This window comes from Falco biarmicus, chromosome 8 (assembly GCF_023638135.1).
Source record: "Falco biarmicus isolate bFalBia1 chromosome 8, bFalBia1.pri, whole genome shotgun sequence".
In the NCBI taxonomy this organism is placed as follows: Eukaryota; Metazoa; Chordata; class Aves; order Falconiformes; family Falconidae; genus Falco; species Falco biarmicus.
The window spans coordinates 27,938,067-27,955,928 of record NC_079295.1 but is presented as its reverse complement, the minus strand read 5'-3'; the positions used below and the strand labels follow the sequence as shown (position 1 = coordinate 27,955,928).

General features: G+C 37.2%; 1 protein-coding gene across 1 annotated transcript in view; it reads left to right on the top strand.

Moving 5' to 3' along the window:
• XRCC5 (X-ray repair cross complementing 5) overlaps nucleotides 1–14,213 on the top strand; it is a 54,386-nt gene extending 40,173 nt beyond the window's left edge. The window contains exons 17-21 of the mRNA XM_056348189.1: nucleotides 4,147–4,256; nucleotides 4,783–4,879; nucleotides 6,887–6,954; nucleotides 11,815–11,886; nucleotides 12,675–14,213. Of these exons, the coding sequence (XP_056204164.1) occupies nucleotides 4,147–4,256; nucleotides 4,783–4,879; nucleotides 6,887–6,954; nucleotides 11,815–11,886; nucleotides 12,675–12,689 (362 nt within the window). The 3' untranslated portion in view covers nucleotides 12,690–14,213. The remainder of the gene's footprint in view (nucleotides 1–4,146; nucleotides 4,257–4,782; nucleotides 4,880–6,886; nucleotides 6,955–11,814; nucleotides 11,887–12,674) is intronic.
• The last annotated feature ends 3,649 nt before the right edge of the window (nucleotides 14,214–17,862 follow it).

Here is a 17,862-nt window from a genome sequence, read left to right as displayed (position 1 = left end):
TAAGGGATTTGCAGGGAGAATTTATTAAGCAGTTGCAACAAGAATGATATTTTGTTGCAAGATTTTCTGTAGAAATGTGTCTAGTTAACTACCTTTCTAGACCTAAGATAATTTTTTTATAAAAATAGTATTTACTTTCAGGTTTTGTTGGCATATGTCTTTGCAGTTTGCCTGCATTTTTATCTTACTGGATGTTTTTGTGTGTTTTGGGGACTATTCATGCTCTACTGATAGACAGGCCAAATGCAATGACTGGTTTGATGAAAATGATTCAGTCATTAGAAGAGTATTTGCAAACCAAATACTTGAGTATATAAAAACACTTTGAAGTTTTCTGTATGTCTGCTTTACAGAGAAGATGAAGCCAGATTAGTCTTTGAAGGGCATAGTGATTGGGTGAGATGCAAAGCTCTGAGTTGCAGCAAACAGAATTCAAATTAAATGTATAGGGAGAAAAGAAAAAAGAACTCGCAGTGGTGGTAGTCAAGTACGGAAAGGGGCGCAGAGAACTGGGAGGCTCTCCATCTTTGGAGCTACTCAGAACTGAAGTCTGTGGAACACTGACCCATCTGATCCTCAACAAACCTGCTTTGAGGGGGAATTTGGTCCATATGTCCTTCAGACATCCAGCCTAAATCATTCTGATCCATACCCGCAGGCCATTTAGAGAGACTGTTTCAAAATTGAACAGCACCTCATAGGACACTGGAGTAGTTCAGCAGCTCTTGATGTTAAAATGCTTATTTCTTGGCTTAAAGGAAAAGGAAGTCCTTAAAAATTAGGACAATTTTCAGCTTAGAATCTCTTTTTTTAGTTACAAAAATATGATATTTACGGAGAAGTAGCTAAAAATTATCAAGTAGTTTAACTGATTTGTCAGTTACTCTAACTTTAAGCACTGTCCACGAATACAAATCGTTAACACCACCAGTGGATAAATCAAAAGATTGACAACAACAGGAGTCTTCCATCTACAGAATATTTTTTTTTAACCTGATTAATTTTTTTAGGGTGGAAAAAAAAATCCCCAAATAATTGAACTTGGACTATAATACAGTTTTATCTATTATTATTCTGTGATCTTGTTGGCATAGTAATCAAGACTAAGGACTGAACTGAAAAAATATGAAAACGTAACTACACTTTTGTACTGAAACTATGCAGAGATAACAAGTGAATATAATTGCTCATGGCATATTTCACAAGAAGTAACAGCACTGGTGAATGTATTTTAGTGTAGCAAATGTATCTGAATGCCAGTGGCGAAGAGATTAAATTCTGTTAGAACTAAAAGATCTTCTGTTCAAAGATAATTATTTTTTTTTCTGCGTGTAGTTCTCCAGCCTTTAATCACTATATTTATCTGACCAATCAGGTACAGTAGAAGGAGGAAGCAGAAGATTAAAATTTCTTGCAATGTTCTGCAGAATGAGGTGGTTATTAGTGCTGGAATTACAGTTTATGCAAAACGTAGAAGTTTGTTAGTTCACTTCCTTCAGTATGTGTGTAGGATGAGGGAAGTTGGGAGGAAAAAAAAAAAGTTGTTACACAGTAGTGGCCTGAGTAGGTTGTCAGTTTGTAACTCTAGGACGTGTTCTTCAAAACCTCAATGCCTGAGATTTGTCTGGGACACGTCAGAGTTAATGCTTATATCCACAGCATAGTTAAATAGACGTCTTTATGCAGAACATCCCTTTCTCTAAACCCGGGGACACCTATTTTTTGCAGCACACAAACCCAGAGATTCACATTAATGAAAAGGCGATGACAGGCAGCAGGAAATCAACAAAGTTCTCAGACCTAGGAGTGTAAAGGAGCAGAGTCCGCTACGGAGAACTCCGTGTTACAATCCTTATCCACAGTCTTTCGTATTGTCTTTTGCCCCCTGAAGTAATTCAGTAGTCTAATCGGAACACAGGAATTTTATCTATTGTAGATCCATCAGTCATAGGCCTGTCATTTAAGGGAAACCCAGTGGACAGACCCAACTTCAGCCAAGCTGTTTCAAGATGTTAGAAGAATCTGGTGTAAAATACTGTTGCTGTGTAACCTGTTTCCTGCATATATTATGGTTTTTCAGTGCCTAGTAAGACATTATAGGGTTTTTTTGGGTTCCTTACAACGGATTTGAGAAGGAGGCAGCCCACAGTCAGTAGAAGGAAAAAGACTTCTGATGCCTGCCAGTGCAATCAAATGGAAAGGGATTTTTAAAAAAAAAAATAAATGCAAAAGAAGTAGAGTGTCTGATAATTTCAAGCAGTATGCTGGAATCATTCTGACAATAGACTTTTATTGCACAGTCAGAGTGCCTGGGGTTTTAATTTAACACATCAATGAAAAGGCAGCATTAAAAAAAACCCACCACCACCACTGAAAATACCAGCAGGACTTGCTTTTATTAGTGCAATTCGTAAGAAATTAGAACATTTAATGAGAAAATTGTTAACCATGAAAAAAATGGACTGACTTAACTTGGAGAGCTTACGTAGTGAGACTTCAATTTAGTTTGTCAGCTACTGGTAAAATAAATGAAAAGTGAGCTGATCGCCTCTGGAGCAATAGGCATTTTATCACACTTTCTTGTGTGATAGCTGCTGTTGGACAGAACCATTATCGGTCTCCTTTTGTAGAAACTCTGTAGTCAAAAGCTATTGGGAGAATATCAAATATGTCTTGTTTCACTCTTTTCAGAGATGCTGTCTTTCAGATTCAGTTCAATTAGGAATTTTATAGAACATAAACGTAACAGCTAGCGCTGTGTATGCTTACAGTGAGCAGAATGCAATACAGTATTTAAAAAATACCTGCTTCTTGGTGTGTTTACTTGTCCTTGTCTCTTCCATCAGTCTGGAGGATGATGTTCTGTGTGGATGTTTCCATGGCTAGAATACTTGCAGTGACATCTATGCCCATAACATCTGAACGTAAGAAGGGCTATAGGTCAGGCTAAAGGTTCAGCCAATCCAGTGACCTGTCTTTAACAGTGCAAGAACACGACAGGCATATGCTGTGACTTGTCCAGAATGCTTTCCTGCATTTTCTTCCTCAATAGCAACATCATCTTTGATCTCTCTTGATAGAGTTCCTCTTTTAAGAGTTCTAAGAATTGGTTCAAGCATTTCTTTTTAAGCTGTTAAAACTGTAGCATCCCCCAGATGGTAAAGAGGTTAACTGGTTTTGTTTGGGGAGGGACTTTTTGTTTGTTTGTTTGTCCTTAACCCAACTTTTTGCTCTTGTTTTGAGAGAGGCAGTGGACTATCGCTCCCTATTCATTCTTTTTCACAGTGCTTCTGATTTATAGATCACTGTTGTATCCTCCTCACATTTGTCTTTTCCCAGGCTGAGGTATCTGCCAGAGGGTTAAATCAGACAGTTCGACATCTGTAATTAAAAATGAAGAAAATAAAGTACTAAAATCCAGCAGAATTTAATTGGGCTTGCAGAGCTCTTGGTGACAGTTTTGCTTGTCACTTTTGCAGCGTTTTACATCTACCTGCCTTTTAGGAGCTCAACAGTAAGGATGAAACTGGTGTTCCCTTCTTTTTGGTGGGAGTCTCGTTGTTTGCCTCTGCTTTTCTCTGTCAGGCATGCACAGTTTATAATACTTCTTTCCATAATCATAAACAGCATTGCCTTAATGAAAAATCATCAAACTACCTGTATGGAGACAAGATATACTCAATAACAAGGTAGTATTTTAACTGCAGTCACCCTACAGATATTTTGACATTGTTACACCTTCGTTATAAATTTAACTCTTTGGTTGAAATATGCACCTATTCAGAGGATGTTTAGGGGATATGCTTGCGTTGTAGAACAATAACCACCCTCAGCTTTAGCATCCCAGTCCCCAATATTCTGGTTTTACTTTCTATCAAACACTTTTTATCTATTTCTTGGCTTTCGGGGAAAGACTTTTGCCTTGGCCAGGCTTGGGTTTCTTCCTAGTTAGATCTAGCTTTTCCAGAGAGGCTGAAGTAGTTGTCAGTAGCTTAGATAACAGTTATCAACTTGAGTAGCTTGAGGCGGTATGGGTATGATTAACTCTTTAGATGCCTGTGAAATAGAAAAAGAGGAATGTAAAGGAAAAATATTTTTTTGCCTTGAAGGTGTGCATTCTTTGATTTATTTCTCCTGGTCTTTCAGTGAGTCAGCAGTTGATAAACCGCATTGATCAGTTCCTGGAAAATAAAGGTTCACAGTACTACATGAAAGGGATCAATTGTATCAGAGTTTTCCGAGAGGAGGCCATGAAGGTAATGTTACTATGTGAAAACTCTCATCTCTTTCACCTTGAAGACATGATGGGCCTGTTTGCTGTATTAGAAACTTGATAATTTATTGCTACATCAAAAGGAATCGATTCATAGATTAAAATTGGTTATATTATTTGAAAATTTAGAAATATATTTGCATTTTATGTTTCTTTATTCTTACTGGAATGGGGACTAGCTTCTCTGATATTATTTGCTGCTGTTTGTTTTCTTTTAAACATAAACCCAGAAGGCCTGTGATGTGATGCTTTTAAAATAAAATGAAGCGATCCTACGAATGTCTTCTTCAATAAAGCTAGTTACAAGAAAGTCTGCCTAGCTTTCTGAAAGGCAGTTTTTGTGGCTTATCTTTCATTTGAACTCTTGGTTTTATTAGAGATAAAAACGAAAATCAGTAGTGATTTTTGTGTTCAGCATAATGTTAGATAATTTCATAAAGAACTAAATTTGCGCTAAAGTGCCCTTTAGCATTTTTAATATTGTTTGTCATTGCTGTTATTTTTTTCAGCTGTCTAAGGTGAAGTGCTTTAATGATTTTCTGCAAGCTCTTAAATCAAAGGTGGAAGATAAATCCTTAGCTGATTTCTGGGAGATCATGATACAAGGTAGGATGGCATTTTTAAAAAAAGTATCTCTGTTTGTACTATCCATTGTAGAAGAGAAAACTTTGTTAGCAGTGGGACGCTTAAATTAACCTGAGCAGCATTTTGATATGGTTCATTCCTTCAGCCTGCTTAAAAAAAAAAAGGGGGGGGGGGGGGGGGGGGGGGGAGAAATTTCACATTGTAACTTCCTTTTTTGCACTAATAGTTTCATATCGGCAATATTCATAATGGTGTGCCAAGTGTTGTTGAAATGGTAACGTAATTGTGGAAGAAGAGACACAAATTAAAGGGCAAGGAGAAGATGATACAATTTCAGATGAATTTCAAAATAAATGGAGAAAACTCATGCAGCAGAGATATAAAAAGATTCTTCCAAATTAAGCTTTAAAAAAGGCATAGATACATTGAAATACATCACTGATCATTTTGTATTTAAGCAACCTGAAGGGCAGAATATGTGGTAATATCACACCTACCTATGATTAAACTGGGAGATACATGGCAGTGCAATTTTAAAAGACATTCAGAGACTACGCAAGTGATAAATAAAGAAACATTTTCACAAATATGAAACATGGTAGAGTAAAAAAATCTTTTATGTCATACTCTTGTTTTTTATTGGAACTAGTGCTAAGAAAATCTGTTAAATGCCCAGCTGTGTTCCTTAGGGGACGTGCTATAAAATGCAATGATATGCTTTTGTATAGCACCTTTCAATGTGACAAACTTCAGACGCTCTGTAATGTCTACTTTGTCCAAATTTCAAAATGCAAGATGGGAATTTGTTTAGCAACGCAAAACAACAGCACAGGACAACACTGAAAGAATATTATATTCAGTTGGTATTGTAGTGGACCTTCTCTGAAGAAATTTGAAAAAAGAAACAAACTTTGAGAGTAGGAAACTTGAGTCTTCCAAAGCAGTGCTGGAATAACTTTTGATTGCTATAAACCAGAGTTTTTGACAAACTGGACTATGTTTTTTGGGAAAAAAAATTACAAATACAGAGGTGGTTTACAAATAGATTATTTTCTTGTGAGAAGATGATAAAATCATGGTGCTTTATGCATAATCTAACTGCTCTCACTAGGTAGCTGAAATGGCTTTTCGCTTGCTGCTACCAAAAGCAGTTCTGTTTCCCTTGCTTCTTGCCACGTGACTCACTGCCTCTTTTCTACCAAAGGTGGCATGCATTGGGCCTTTTCATGAGCAACTGCAATCACCAAAGGAGGATGGATGTGAGTTAGTGGCTTAGGAGCAAGGCAGATCTATTTGACAAGTTCACTTGCCTTATGAAACCCTGCCACGTAGTTCTCTGGGCACATTAAGGTGACATTACACTTCTGCTGCTACTGAAACGTTTAATCAAACTACTGTTCTTTGCTCTCACACCCACAACTTCTTTATTCAGGCACAAGCATTTGTGTAGCCAGGTGATGAACTGGACTAGAAAAACAATTGTGGTAAAAAGTAACTGAGTTTTTTTTAATATTTTTTTTTTGGGGGGGGGGGGGGAGGGTCATTGCCAAGGATGGTGGTGTTGCCACAATCAAGGAGAAAAGTCGGGGCAGGACCAGCAATTTTGGTAGTCAGAGGGTAGATAATCACAGCATAAGTGTTTGTATGTTAGGAGTTAATTTTTCTAAGGACCTAAGAGCATGCTGTGAATGACTAGAAGTGTAATTTCTGTTAGATTTTCAGCATTTTATCTGTGATTTAGGATTTCAGTGTCTCATTAGTTTGATTGTCATAATATTAGCAGTTTCCTAAATGGATACTTCCAGAAGCTCATGAATATGCTCATTAATTTATTTTTATATCATAGTTTATATCATAGTTGACTCATTTATGCAAGTCACATTTTCCTTTTGAGCAATATTTTTTTATTTTTGCTGGTGATGATGGCACATTCAGAAGTTGGAATTTGGAAGACTTTTAATTTCTAACATTAAGTGAATTTTTTGAAAGCCTTCTAATGATATTTTTGTATCTCTCATATATTTCTAGACAGAATTTCTTTGATCACTAAAGATGAAGCAGAGGAAAGTTCGGTGACTACTGAAGAGGCTGAAAAGGTATCATTTTTTTAATGAACATCTATGTGTATAGAGCCTTTGCTGTGGAACAGGAGATTCTTTCTTATGTGGGTAAGTCTTTGGGTGAATGAACTAGGATCCATGTGAAGGAAGAAGAGTGTGCTTTTGCCACACAATTTAAATTGCCCCAGTTCAGAGCAAAAATAATTCTCCTAGCATGTGCCACAGCATTTGCTTTAATTTGTCTTTAGAAAGTAGTATGGATTGATGATATTATCTGAAAATATCCTCTATAAAGAATAGTAACTTCAGGAACTTAGGGTAGTGAAACAGCAATAGACTATTTATATACGCAAGATCACTATTCAGCCTTCATAGAAAGAACTGTGAACTTACTGTTAGCACACAAGTTCAAAAATCAGAATACTTTTTTTTGTCTAAAAGTGTTAACTGTAGCAATATAAAGTTGTTACAACTAGTTTTCACCATATGTGTGATCATATCAGTATTTTCCACTTTATGCAGCTCTTGTGGATTGGTGGACATAACAGATTATGCTGGTATTATTATTGGTGAACATATTAGATCCTTTCGGGAAACAAAAGTTTTGGAGTTTGGAGTGTTTGCAGGTATTATTTCTACAGAAATATAACATTTCAGAAACTGCAGTGATGAATGAAGGATGTCACAGTTACAAAGGAGTGACATCTAACAGGCAAAATGGTGCGTTCTGTTTGAAAGAAAGCAGAATTCAGAACTGCTGTCAAAAATTGTATTTGTGTGGACAAGGAAAGATGGGCATTCTTGTATCAAGCTGCTAGCCATGATTTTAAATAGTTTAGGAGAAAGGCAGTCCCTGTATTACAGACCCCTGAAGGTAAAACTGCGGCTAAAATCACCAAGTACTTTGCAGAGAAGCAGCTTTTCTAAAATATGCCACATTGGTGTTTTGTTTTTCACAACTTCCAGGCCTTACATTAGCAGTAACTAAAGGGAGTAGAAGTATGTTCTCCATGAATGAATTAATGAGTGGGTAAAGGTTGTATTTTAGAAACGTCTTTTTTCATCTGTAACAATTCACCTCAAGATGAAGAAGGCACAGAAATGTCATGAATGTGAAAAGATAACGAACTAAGATTCCAGAAAGCTAAGTACACGTGCAGAGTATGAGTGACAGAATATGATGTTTTTTCTAGTCACGAAGGACCTACTGGCTATTTCCCATCACATATAATTGTATAGAGCAACTTTTTTCCCGGTGGTGGTTTTAAAGAGTATCAATTTTTATGTATTCCAAATGCTGTGAATTTATCTTGGAAAATTCCTAGGACAATATTTTTCTTAAGAACTTCACTTTCTAGTCTGAAAATACCATTGATGCTCAAAACATGCTAATGCTGTGTGAAATAGCCACCATTCCTTAAGGAAATCTCTCCTAGCCATGAAGACCTTACAGCAAATTATTAAGAAGTCTTAACTGTGAGCTTGTGCTGGCTAAAAAATATTGTACATGCATAGGATTGCAGCACAAAGTATGAAGTGCCAAGGACTAGTTTTATAGTTGCTAAACTAAGCTGGAGCAAAGCATTTGTAGATTGACTGCCAAATTACTTTGCTGTTTAACATCATCTTACAGTCAGCCAGGTGTTGCAATACAAGAAATTATTTTGTGATTGATTGAAGGTCCAACAACAGCCATAACTTCCCTTTAAAACAGGGAAAGAAGATTGCATGAAATCAACTCTGCAACAAACATGACAGTTACCTTAACTTTCAGAATAAACGGGTTGTACTGATTGCTAACTAGGCAGTTGGCAATCCCACTTATTCACTAGATAACCACCTCTGCACACACTCCCCAGATCCAAAAACAGAACCCTGATTTGCCATTGCCTGTGGAGGGTTTAAAAGACTTTTTACTTAAGAAATGGAAGACTGCATATTTTTGGAGTAATATCTGCAGGGATAGAAAATTTTGTCTTGAGGTTAGGGGGATGATCTAAAATCTAGTCCTCTCTGGTCCAGTTAAACCCTGCCACAGCTTTCCTGTGTCATACAAAGGCAGCATTTTCCTGGGTCTATGGTAGATTGCAAAAATGGTTAATTTGTTTTCTCTACTGAAGGCGATACCCTTCACTAAAGGGTTATATTGGATCTTTTAAAATACCACACAATAGAGTAAGATGCAAGTTTTCTTTACCTCTGTAACAGGTAATGTGCAAGCATGTAGGTCAAGAGACTGGCTGTTACTGTGGTCCTGTGTGATACAAAAGCCTTTTGTACACAGATTGTTAGCTGATAGGAGTTTCAGGACTATTTTGGGTTTATAGGGTTGGCGTTTTGAAGGAGAAAGGAGGACTTACAAGGCTGCTTATTAGAGAGGTAACATGTAAAAATTTTCTTTTCCTTTTTGGTTGAACTAGGTTATCCATGCATATTTTCCTACCACTAAGAAAAACTATTTTAGAAAGCTTGTTTGTTTTTTTCTTTCTGTAATAGTGGAGATCTCTCTTTAGAGCATGAGGATGATAGGTTAAAAGAGCAGAAATGTCAAGTGCTTTTTCTAGTTGCTTTGGGGAAGATAATGGATTTCAGCAGAACTATTATATGTAATTTGCTTTTGCTTAAACGTAAAACAAGTTTTGGAAAAAACTCAACTTTAAATGTTCAGCATTCAAATGAAACTTCAGGTTTCGGTTTATTACAAATCTTCATCATACATGTCTTTAGCTTTTAGCTTTCTTTACCTAATTTATTGTGGGAAAGCTAATTTTGAAAACTGAAAAATGTGCTACTTTCAGAAATCCCACTGTACTCCTTTAACTTTGTAAAATGAAACTTGGTCTGGTACAAAAAGGCTTTCAGAGCTGACAATGACTAGCTTTCAGTTTCATAGTATGTGCTTTTATATTACTACTTGTTTGAGAACTTTTCTGGCAAAAAAAGGTAGAGAGACATGCAGCATCTTGAAATTCCAGTTCCTTCAAGTCCTGCCACCTTCTCTTCGCTCCCTCCCCCCCGCTTTTTTTTTTTTTTTTTTCCTTCCCCAGCTACAAATCTATATGGTAAGTTGAACTCAGCATGTTGACATGAATAGTGTCTGTGGAGTAAGCTTTCTGCATTTCTCTTGGATGTTGCTGTTTGGGATGTAGGAAAGGTCTGACCTTTGGGTAATGAGACAACTAGGCAGAGGTGGTCTACATCCTCTGTCCTCTGTGCTAACCAAAAGCAATGTATTTGGTTTTCATCCTAGTGGATTTGATATCTGGTATTTACCCAAAAATGGGATGCACAAGGTAACTTCTCACTGTTTTATCCCCGTCTAAAGCTGTCGTTATTGCTCTAGAGGAGGATCAGAACATTTTGTTTGCGCAAAATAATAGTTAAGATTTTTACACTGCGAAGTATATTGTCTCAAAGATAGGCAGTGCTCTGATAGGGCTCCCAGGCCTTCTACACAACCTCAGAGGCTGTTACAGTTAAGTCCTCAGGTCAGACAGTAGCTTGCTTTCAGGAGCCAGCTGTTCATACAAAAGAGTTACATAAACTCAAAGTGGGTATTTATAGCCTGTTTAGTGTGGTTATTTTCTAACTAGCTGTTCTCTTTCATCTACAGTAATGGCAAAGTTGTTTCTGGATTAAAGATGATGGAACTGAAAGTCATGGAATGTGGCTTTTCTTCCTCAGCTTTCGCAGCTGTTTTTTTATCTGGGGCAGGGTTGCTCCTGGCTTTGTGTACTTGTTCTGGTGCATGTTAATAAGAAAAAGAAAATTTATAATTTTATGGTAAGGATATCGGTAAAGAGACCATAAATAAAATTGTAGGCAACTGGATGCTTTTTAGGCAAGAGTCAAGTATTTGTTTATGGGTTTTTGTTGGGTTTTTTTTTTTTTTCAACCATTCTAGCTAATTTTTTTTCCCTATTGTGTTAGGGCAAGAGAAGAATAATTCAGAGGTGGTTGTACTCTAGGTATTGTCTGTGTGTTTGGTTCTGGTTGTTATAGTATCCGGGCAACTTACCTTGATCTTCTGTTTATGAAAGTCATGTTTTAAGTGACGGGCATATGGTGAGTTGTATCAGCAGCTATGGCAATAGAATTGTACATAATGAATTTTCTATTTTTAAAGACTGGCATTCTAACTATCTTGCGTGTTTGAGGGTTTTTTTTAAATTCATGTCTTTGTTCATTTGTTAAATGTTAATTGAATTAAATGGGAAACTTCTAAGTTCCACACAGAGCTAGAATGTTGTACTTAAGAAATTCGCTAAACAAGCCATTGATCAGCTTACGTATTTAATCACATCAGTGGTGGGGCAGTTTGCTGCCCTTTAGCATTTTGTAGCTACATAAAATGTTACTTTAAAAATTATCTTTAAGAACATAAAGATGGTTGTCATACTGTAATGGACAAAATTCCATCTATCCCAGAATCTCATGTTTGTCAGTGGACAGTAGCAGATGGGTAGGGAAAAGTGTACAGGCTCAGACTCCGGCCACTGATGTCTCAAGTACTTACTGTGCTTGAGGGTGTTTCTGTGGACTTAGTAGACTTCAAAGGATTTCTCTTTTATGAACTTTCCCCATCTCCTGGTGAGGCTAGGGACTAATACTTGCAGCATCTTTCTTACAACGTATTCTACAGCTTAACCGTATGTTGTCTGAAGAACCATATCCTTTTACCTGTTTTTCAACACACTTCACCATAAAATCCTTTAAAAGCAAGTCTTATAAAATTTCCTGTAGTTTAAGATGATTTTGGAGGGTGAAAACCAGGACAACCTTCCTTCATAATTTTTAATTGAAGGTAGTTTTGTTTTGATATAGGAAGGAGACATTCTGTTAACATTAAGGGTCTGAGTTTTTTCAGTATCATACAGATATCTTTTGTATTTTCAGTTCTTGGCTCCAAAAGAAAAGAAAAATGAAACTCTGCCTCCCACAGATGATGGTGGTGATGTTGATGATTTGGTGAGTACCATGAAGAGATGATGTGGCTTTAGAATTCAACTGTAACTGAAAGGTGCAGTGAGAGAGAACAGTTCTTAAAGTAGTAGATTAGAGTGCATGGATTAGAAAACACCTAAGGAATTTAATCAGAAAAGAGCCACATGGAATTACTTATTTGCTATTGTAAAACATAAACAGGTGTATAATTTCATAATGGCAAGTTATGGAGTAACATAGGGGTTTATGTAGGGTAAACATGTCCGCTAGTGTCAAAAGAGCCAGTGAGGCTGTTAATTTGATAGCAGATTGTTATAATTTATTATAATAGTATTCTCAAAGCTTATAGATCTAGAAGAGCTACTTATGCAGGTTGAAAACTGAAAATAATTTTTAAAAAGGTGTTTTAATCTTCTCAATCCTCTCTATATAGACTTGCTGAAATTCAAGCATTTCAAGAGGATTTTTAATAAATATTTTAGGTATTTTTAACATATTTGAGTCATTACAAATCTGTCTCCAAGGCTTAAGCTGATGGTGTAGACAGTTTTAAAGACGTTTTTACTACAGGCAGATTTGTACTTTCGGACTGCATTTTTTTTAAACCTATAAATTTTGTGTATGATTATGTGAAGACGAGAGTTTTAGGTTTGTTTTTATTTCATAGCAGTTTAGTATTAAGTTCTGTGCAGTCCATTTATGTTACACAATAAAGATTTCCAAATGTGCTTTGTTTTCTGAGCATTAAACACATGTAAGAAATAACTTTAATTCAGTGCTGCTTCTTCCAAATCTTTTTCTACTATTTGCAGCTGGACATGATGTGACTGGGCGGTATATGGTGACTATACAAGCAACGTTTTGGAAGAGATCTCCCTATGAGATGGGGCACAAAAGAGGATGCTGATGAGAAGACAGTATATCCGTCTTTATTTTCTTGACTGAGAGTGGAAGTCCCAGAAACATTTCCAATTGGTATAAATGTCATCTGACTTTTGAAAAGTAGAACAAAAGGTTGAAATAATCTGAAGTATTTGTGAAGTAATGCTACCTGTAAGGCGTCTCTCTGTTGTTTTTCTTTAGCACACTGAGTCTAGCTTATCCTTGGTATTGCTTTCAGCTAAACACTACTAAATTTAATGAGAATTTCCACTGGCGCCTGAAATTCTTCTTGGATTACCTGGGAAGGAAGACAGAAATGTCAACAGTGAGGTTACCAGGTAATGCTGAATCTTTAGTGGATGTAAATCCATAGCATTATTGTTAGAGAAAGGAAAAAGTCTCTATTTTCATGCTCTTTTCCTATTAAAAAATAGAGGGGAAAAAAGCCCACAAAGGCTTATCAGAAAAAAATTCTAGGCCGGGGAGTCACAAAGTAATAATTTGAAATACACAGAAGAATCTAAAGCACACAGCAAAGCCAAGTGTGCTGATCTTGCCATACTGTACCCAAATCAGTAGTTATAGTCATCTCTACTACAGGTTCTCTATGCTGTCAGCTCAACAGCAGCTCAACTCTCTGTCCCCTTCTGTTATACATTTTCCTGTTTCATGTGCTGGGATTTCTGATTTTTTTAGACTTTTAACTAGTACAGTTATTGTAGATACTCCTTATGCTAGAAGGATGAATGAATCAATTATCTGCATTTCATACACTGCACATAACTGCTAACACAGAGCAGAACAATCCATGAAAGCTGTACTCTGACACCTGTGATAGGTAACTGATAACAGTTAACATTGGTAACCAAAATGGAGTACTGTCTACACAGAACATTCCGAGTAGTCAAATACTGCTTAGAAAGAGATACTCAGATTTGATCACAGACCTGGAGAGACACCAATAATACCTTCACAGATACGCTTTTTTGTTACAACCACATTAATTCCTTTAAAAGCTGTTCTTTCATTATTGCAAATGTTTAAACATACTGTGCAAACTGGTATGAAGATCATAAAAAAGAAAAAAAAAATATCATGAGCTGTAGTTAAAAAGTGTTTTGGAGTATCTGCACTTCATACTGAACAACAGCTCCTGTGTGGGAAACAGCAATTGCTTCTTGCCCCTGCCTCCCTATACAGTGACCTGCTCTCTCCTGTCTTACATCCTATCCTGGCTGAGTTCATGCAGACTTTGAAAGGGTTTCTCAGATGCAAATGGCAGGGAGTAGGTGATCTTTCCAGACCTTTAGAGCATAGAGAAGATAGTTTTCAGAATTGTAAATAAGAAGTATCTGGTCGGTCCATGTTTTTTAATGTCTTTTGAGGCCAGTTAATAGAGTATAACACTGGCTGGGGTTTCTTTTTACATTTTATTGATTTGTTTGATGAATAAAAATTTAAAAATTTGCTTTTGTTTTCTTCAGAACCGTGTTTGCTAAAATCAGATGATTAACTACCTATGCAGTACCTAAGAGAAACTATCAAAAGTCCCCTTTCTGGGCATACAATGGAAACACTGAACATGAAAATCCCTCTACAGAAGCTGAGTGTAATTACTTGTTTTATTCTTTACAAACTCTAAACTTCACAACACCCCAATAAAATATTTTTTACCGTTTTACAGTGATGATAAGTCTTGGTCAAGACCAGGCAGGATATAGAATTACTTTGCAAATCAAAATGAGCATTAGGACTTTTTGTTTCTTTTTTGAACCAGCTGACCACATTTTTAGAGAGTATTGCTTCTTCAAGCAGTAAACAATGTAGTTCATGGAGTATTATTTCATAGATCACCTTGCTACCTGTACAGCGCATTCAGGCTCAGTATGGTAATTGAGGTGCTAGTACTGAAAAAAGGGGAACGGGAATTTATGACTCATCATTAAAACAAGTGAAAGCAAATTCTTAGAAGGCAAGCAAAGTGTCTTTCATTCTGCCCAGCCTTCTGGGTATCAGTCATCAGAAGCTTGTGATATGTCTTACTGAGAGCCTATCAGGTAGTAATCTGATTTTACATTTGTTCTTTGGCAAAGGGCCAGCTTCTGGGTTCTTATTAAATGACTGGAAGAGACCTTCCTCTTAGTCTAAGCACCCATTTTCAGTTATGAAGTCTGACCTAGTTACTTGCTAATTACATTGAGCATACTTGTTCTGAATTGCAGTACTGGCCAGTCTTCAGAAGCCATAGAGCAGTTAGTGGTCCACTTCAAAAGCAGACGTGCAGGAAACACCATGCAAATTTGTTTTCTTGCGAGCAGCAGAACATCCGTTGTCCTGCACTATATAGCCAAGAGAAATTATCTAAAAATATGGCTGTGGTTTTTGTATATGTTACAGATTTATTTTCTTTTTTCCCGTGGAAGGAATGCTTCTCTGGAAAGCTGTTTGGGTGCTAGTAATATGGGACAGTAACCTTGGTTAGCCTTGTTTGCTGTGAGATTGAAACTTATAACTGTCTGTGTCTTTCTGTTAATCTGCTGCTCTGATATCTCTTTAACTCGTTGGCCAGTATGGGTCAGCTTTGATGGAAGGCCAGTGATTTCAGCATTATGTTTTAAAAGATTTTTATGAAAGTAGATGCTGGAAAGGGGTGAAAGGGAAAGGACTGAAGACTTCAGCCTTTTTTCCCCCTTTGGCTGGTCTGGCAGCTGAGAGTACCAGCAAGCAGGCTAATTGTCATGTTGTATCAGCAATATCCTATGTTGCCTAGTCTGCAGGTACTCTTCCTTCTTCTCTTTCTCAATTAGAAGAGGAATGTGGACGAGAAAAGATACTTTACAGTGAGGACTTTGGAAGGTGGAAAGTACCCAGATGTATTATAGCAGGAAGCGTAATTAATAAGGGAGGGAGATGGGGCCATAGTATAAAACTGAATACTCCACAGAAAGGACAAAAATACTGTTCTGGGAGCCATAGAGGAAGACTGAGGCTGTTCCAGTAACAATGTTATGGGAATCTGTAAGTAACCAGGCTGTATCAGTTCTGGTAAGGAAGCTGGTTGCTCTGATACTGAGTAGTGGGGTCTGCTGACACTGTAATGCTGCTCTCACGTCTTGTCTCATTCATTTTTGTTCTCAGAAACAGAATTTGTGCTCTCAGGCAGTTGTGAAAGTGTCACAGAAGTCGTGAAAGATAACTTCCAAAATGTTACGTAGTTGAAGGCTGGTGATTTATGTGATAGTGGGCTGGCTCAGAATGAATTGTCAGGTCAACAGTATGGTGTCAGCATGTTTGGGGAATTCTGGAAGCAAGGCTCCATCTCTGTCCTTACACTGTGGCACAGAAGTATGACACATACCATCGAAACACTTGTAACGCAAGGAGATCTGTTCTGCTGCACTGCAGTCTGTTAGTTGCCCATCTTCTTGCTAACTTTCTCGATATTTTGGTTTTGGCCCAGGTGTGTGTTTGATGTTGGGGCAAGGTCTTTAGGATTCGAAAATAAGGAAGGAAATTTGCAGTCACCTGTGGAAGACTGGAGAAGTTATTTAGGCTATGAATTCTGCAGACAGGGCCCATCTTTATAACCTGCATTTGCACATTGCTTAGCATAGCAGCTCCTGCTCTTGGGATTGGGTTGCTGGACACTACCACAGTTCAGATGATATAAGGTATAAGCTCAGGGAAGAGTTCCTTCCTGATCTTAGTTGGGTTGGGGGTAATCTGGAAAGAGGAAGAGTTTTGGCTTGCATTTTGTTAAGCTGGTGAATACACTCGTAGATATTCCTGTTGTGTTTATAATTAATACGGTTGTTTTGGTTTTGTTCCACAAAACCCAGCAGTGAAATAAGCAGTTAACGTTAGCTCTTTGTTTGTGACAGGGAAAATCTCATTTCCACCAAACTTTCAGCTTTGCTTTCTTTTCCCTTCTGTCTTCATTCTTCTCCTCTTGGTACTAGTACAGCATTAGACACACAATGGAGTGCAGAGTGTGACAGCAGTAACAAGAATAAGTATGGGATGTAGAAAACCTCCAAGTTTTCTCCTCCTTTTGAGGTACAGGTTACAAAGATTATTAAAAAAAAAAAATTAAAATGTTCCCAGCACTAGCAGGGGACTGGAGGGCCTGTTTTTCTAAATTCCTTGAAGAACTAATGCACAGGAAAGTTAAAAAATTTTTTGTAAGCCCCACCACTGGAAAGATGCCAGTAAATGAAGACAGATTTGACTTCTGCTAGAGGTTACTTGTCTTTGTAGGTGGTGGAGTTTATGTATATAGTGTTTCTGTGCACTGTTTTGAAGGCAGCTTTGGGAGAAGCTCTGCAGCAGTTTGGACTCTTCTTGTAATTATTGAACTTGAAAATTTTAGAGGAATAGATTACCACAGGAAAAGAAAGGAAACCAGAATAGGTGAAGTTTTCTTTTGTAATACTATCATAATCTGATATGAAGACCTACAATAGATATATTTAACAAGTCAAGGCTGTGATTGTTAGCTGCTCTTAGCTTTCCCAAAGGATGAAAACCCACATTGAACTCTTCATAGAAGTTTGGTGTAGAGGCAGATATACTCTTCACTGTACAAGAAAATTACTTGGAAACGATTTGAACCCATCTTAGCTTAGCTTAAAGTTTGACCATATTTTTCTATGCAGCAAGTTTTGATAAGTGGAAAGATTAGTGTCCCCCTCTATTCCATGCCCCACACCCTTTTCTGTTTTGGAATAGTACTTGCGTTTGTGAAAAGAAGAACTAAAAAAGAGCTAGAAAACCTGTCCCTTCCTCTGGTTTTTACAGACCAGACGTAATCTTACTGCATGTGTGAGCTAAGGATGCCTTAAAATAGGCCCTTCACTCATCTGACTTTCTCTCTGCACATACTTGCTGTACTTCAGTGATTTAAGTTGGACAGAAATTAATGTGCTGCCTCTTCCCAATAACTTTGTGAAGCAGCATGACTAAGACAGTGAAATGAATCTTGTTTCTTCTGATGCCTCACCAGTACAGTTCTCAGCTATTGACCATCAAAATAACTTCTTTTACCAGCAGCCTAAAGTACTGGCAGTACTTCTTGCTGTCACCAAATCACGAAGTATTTCTCAGCACTAAAAAGTACTT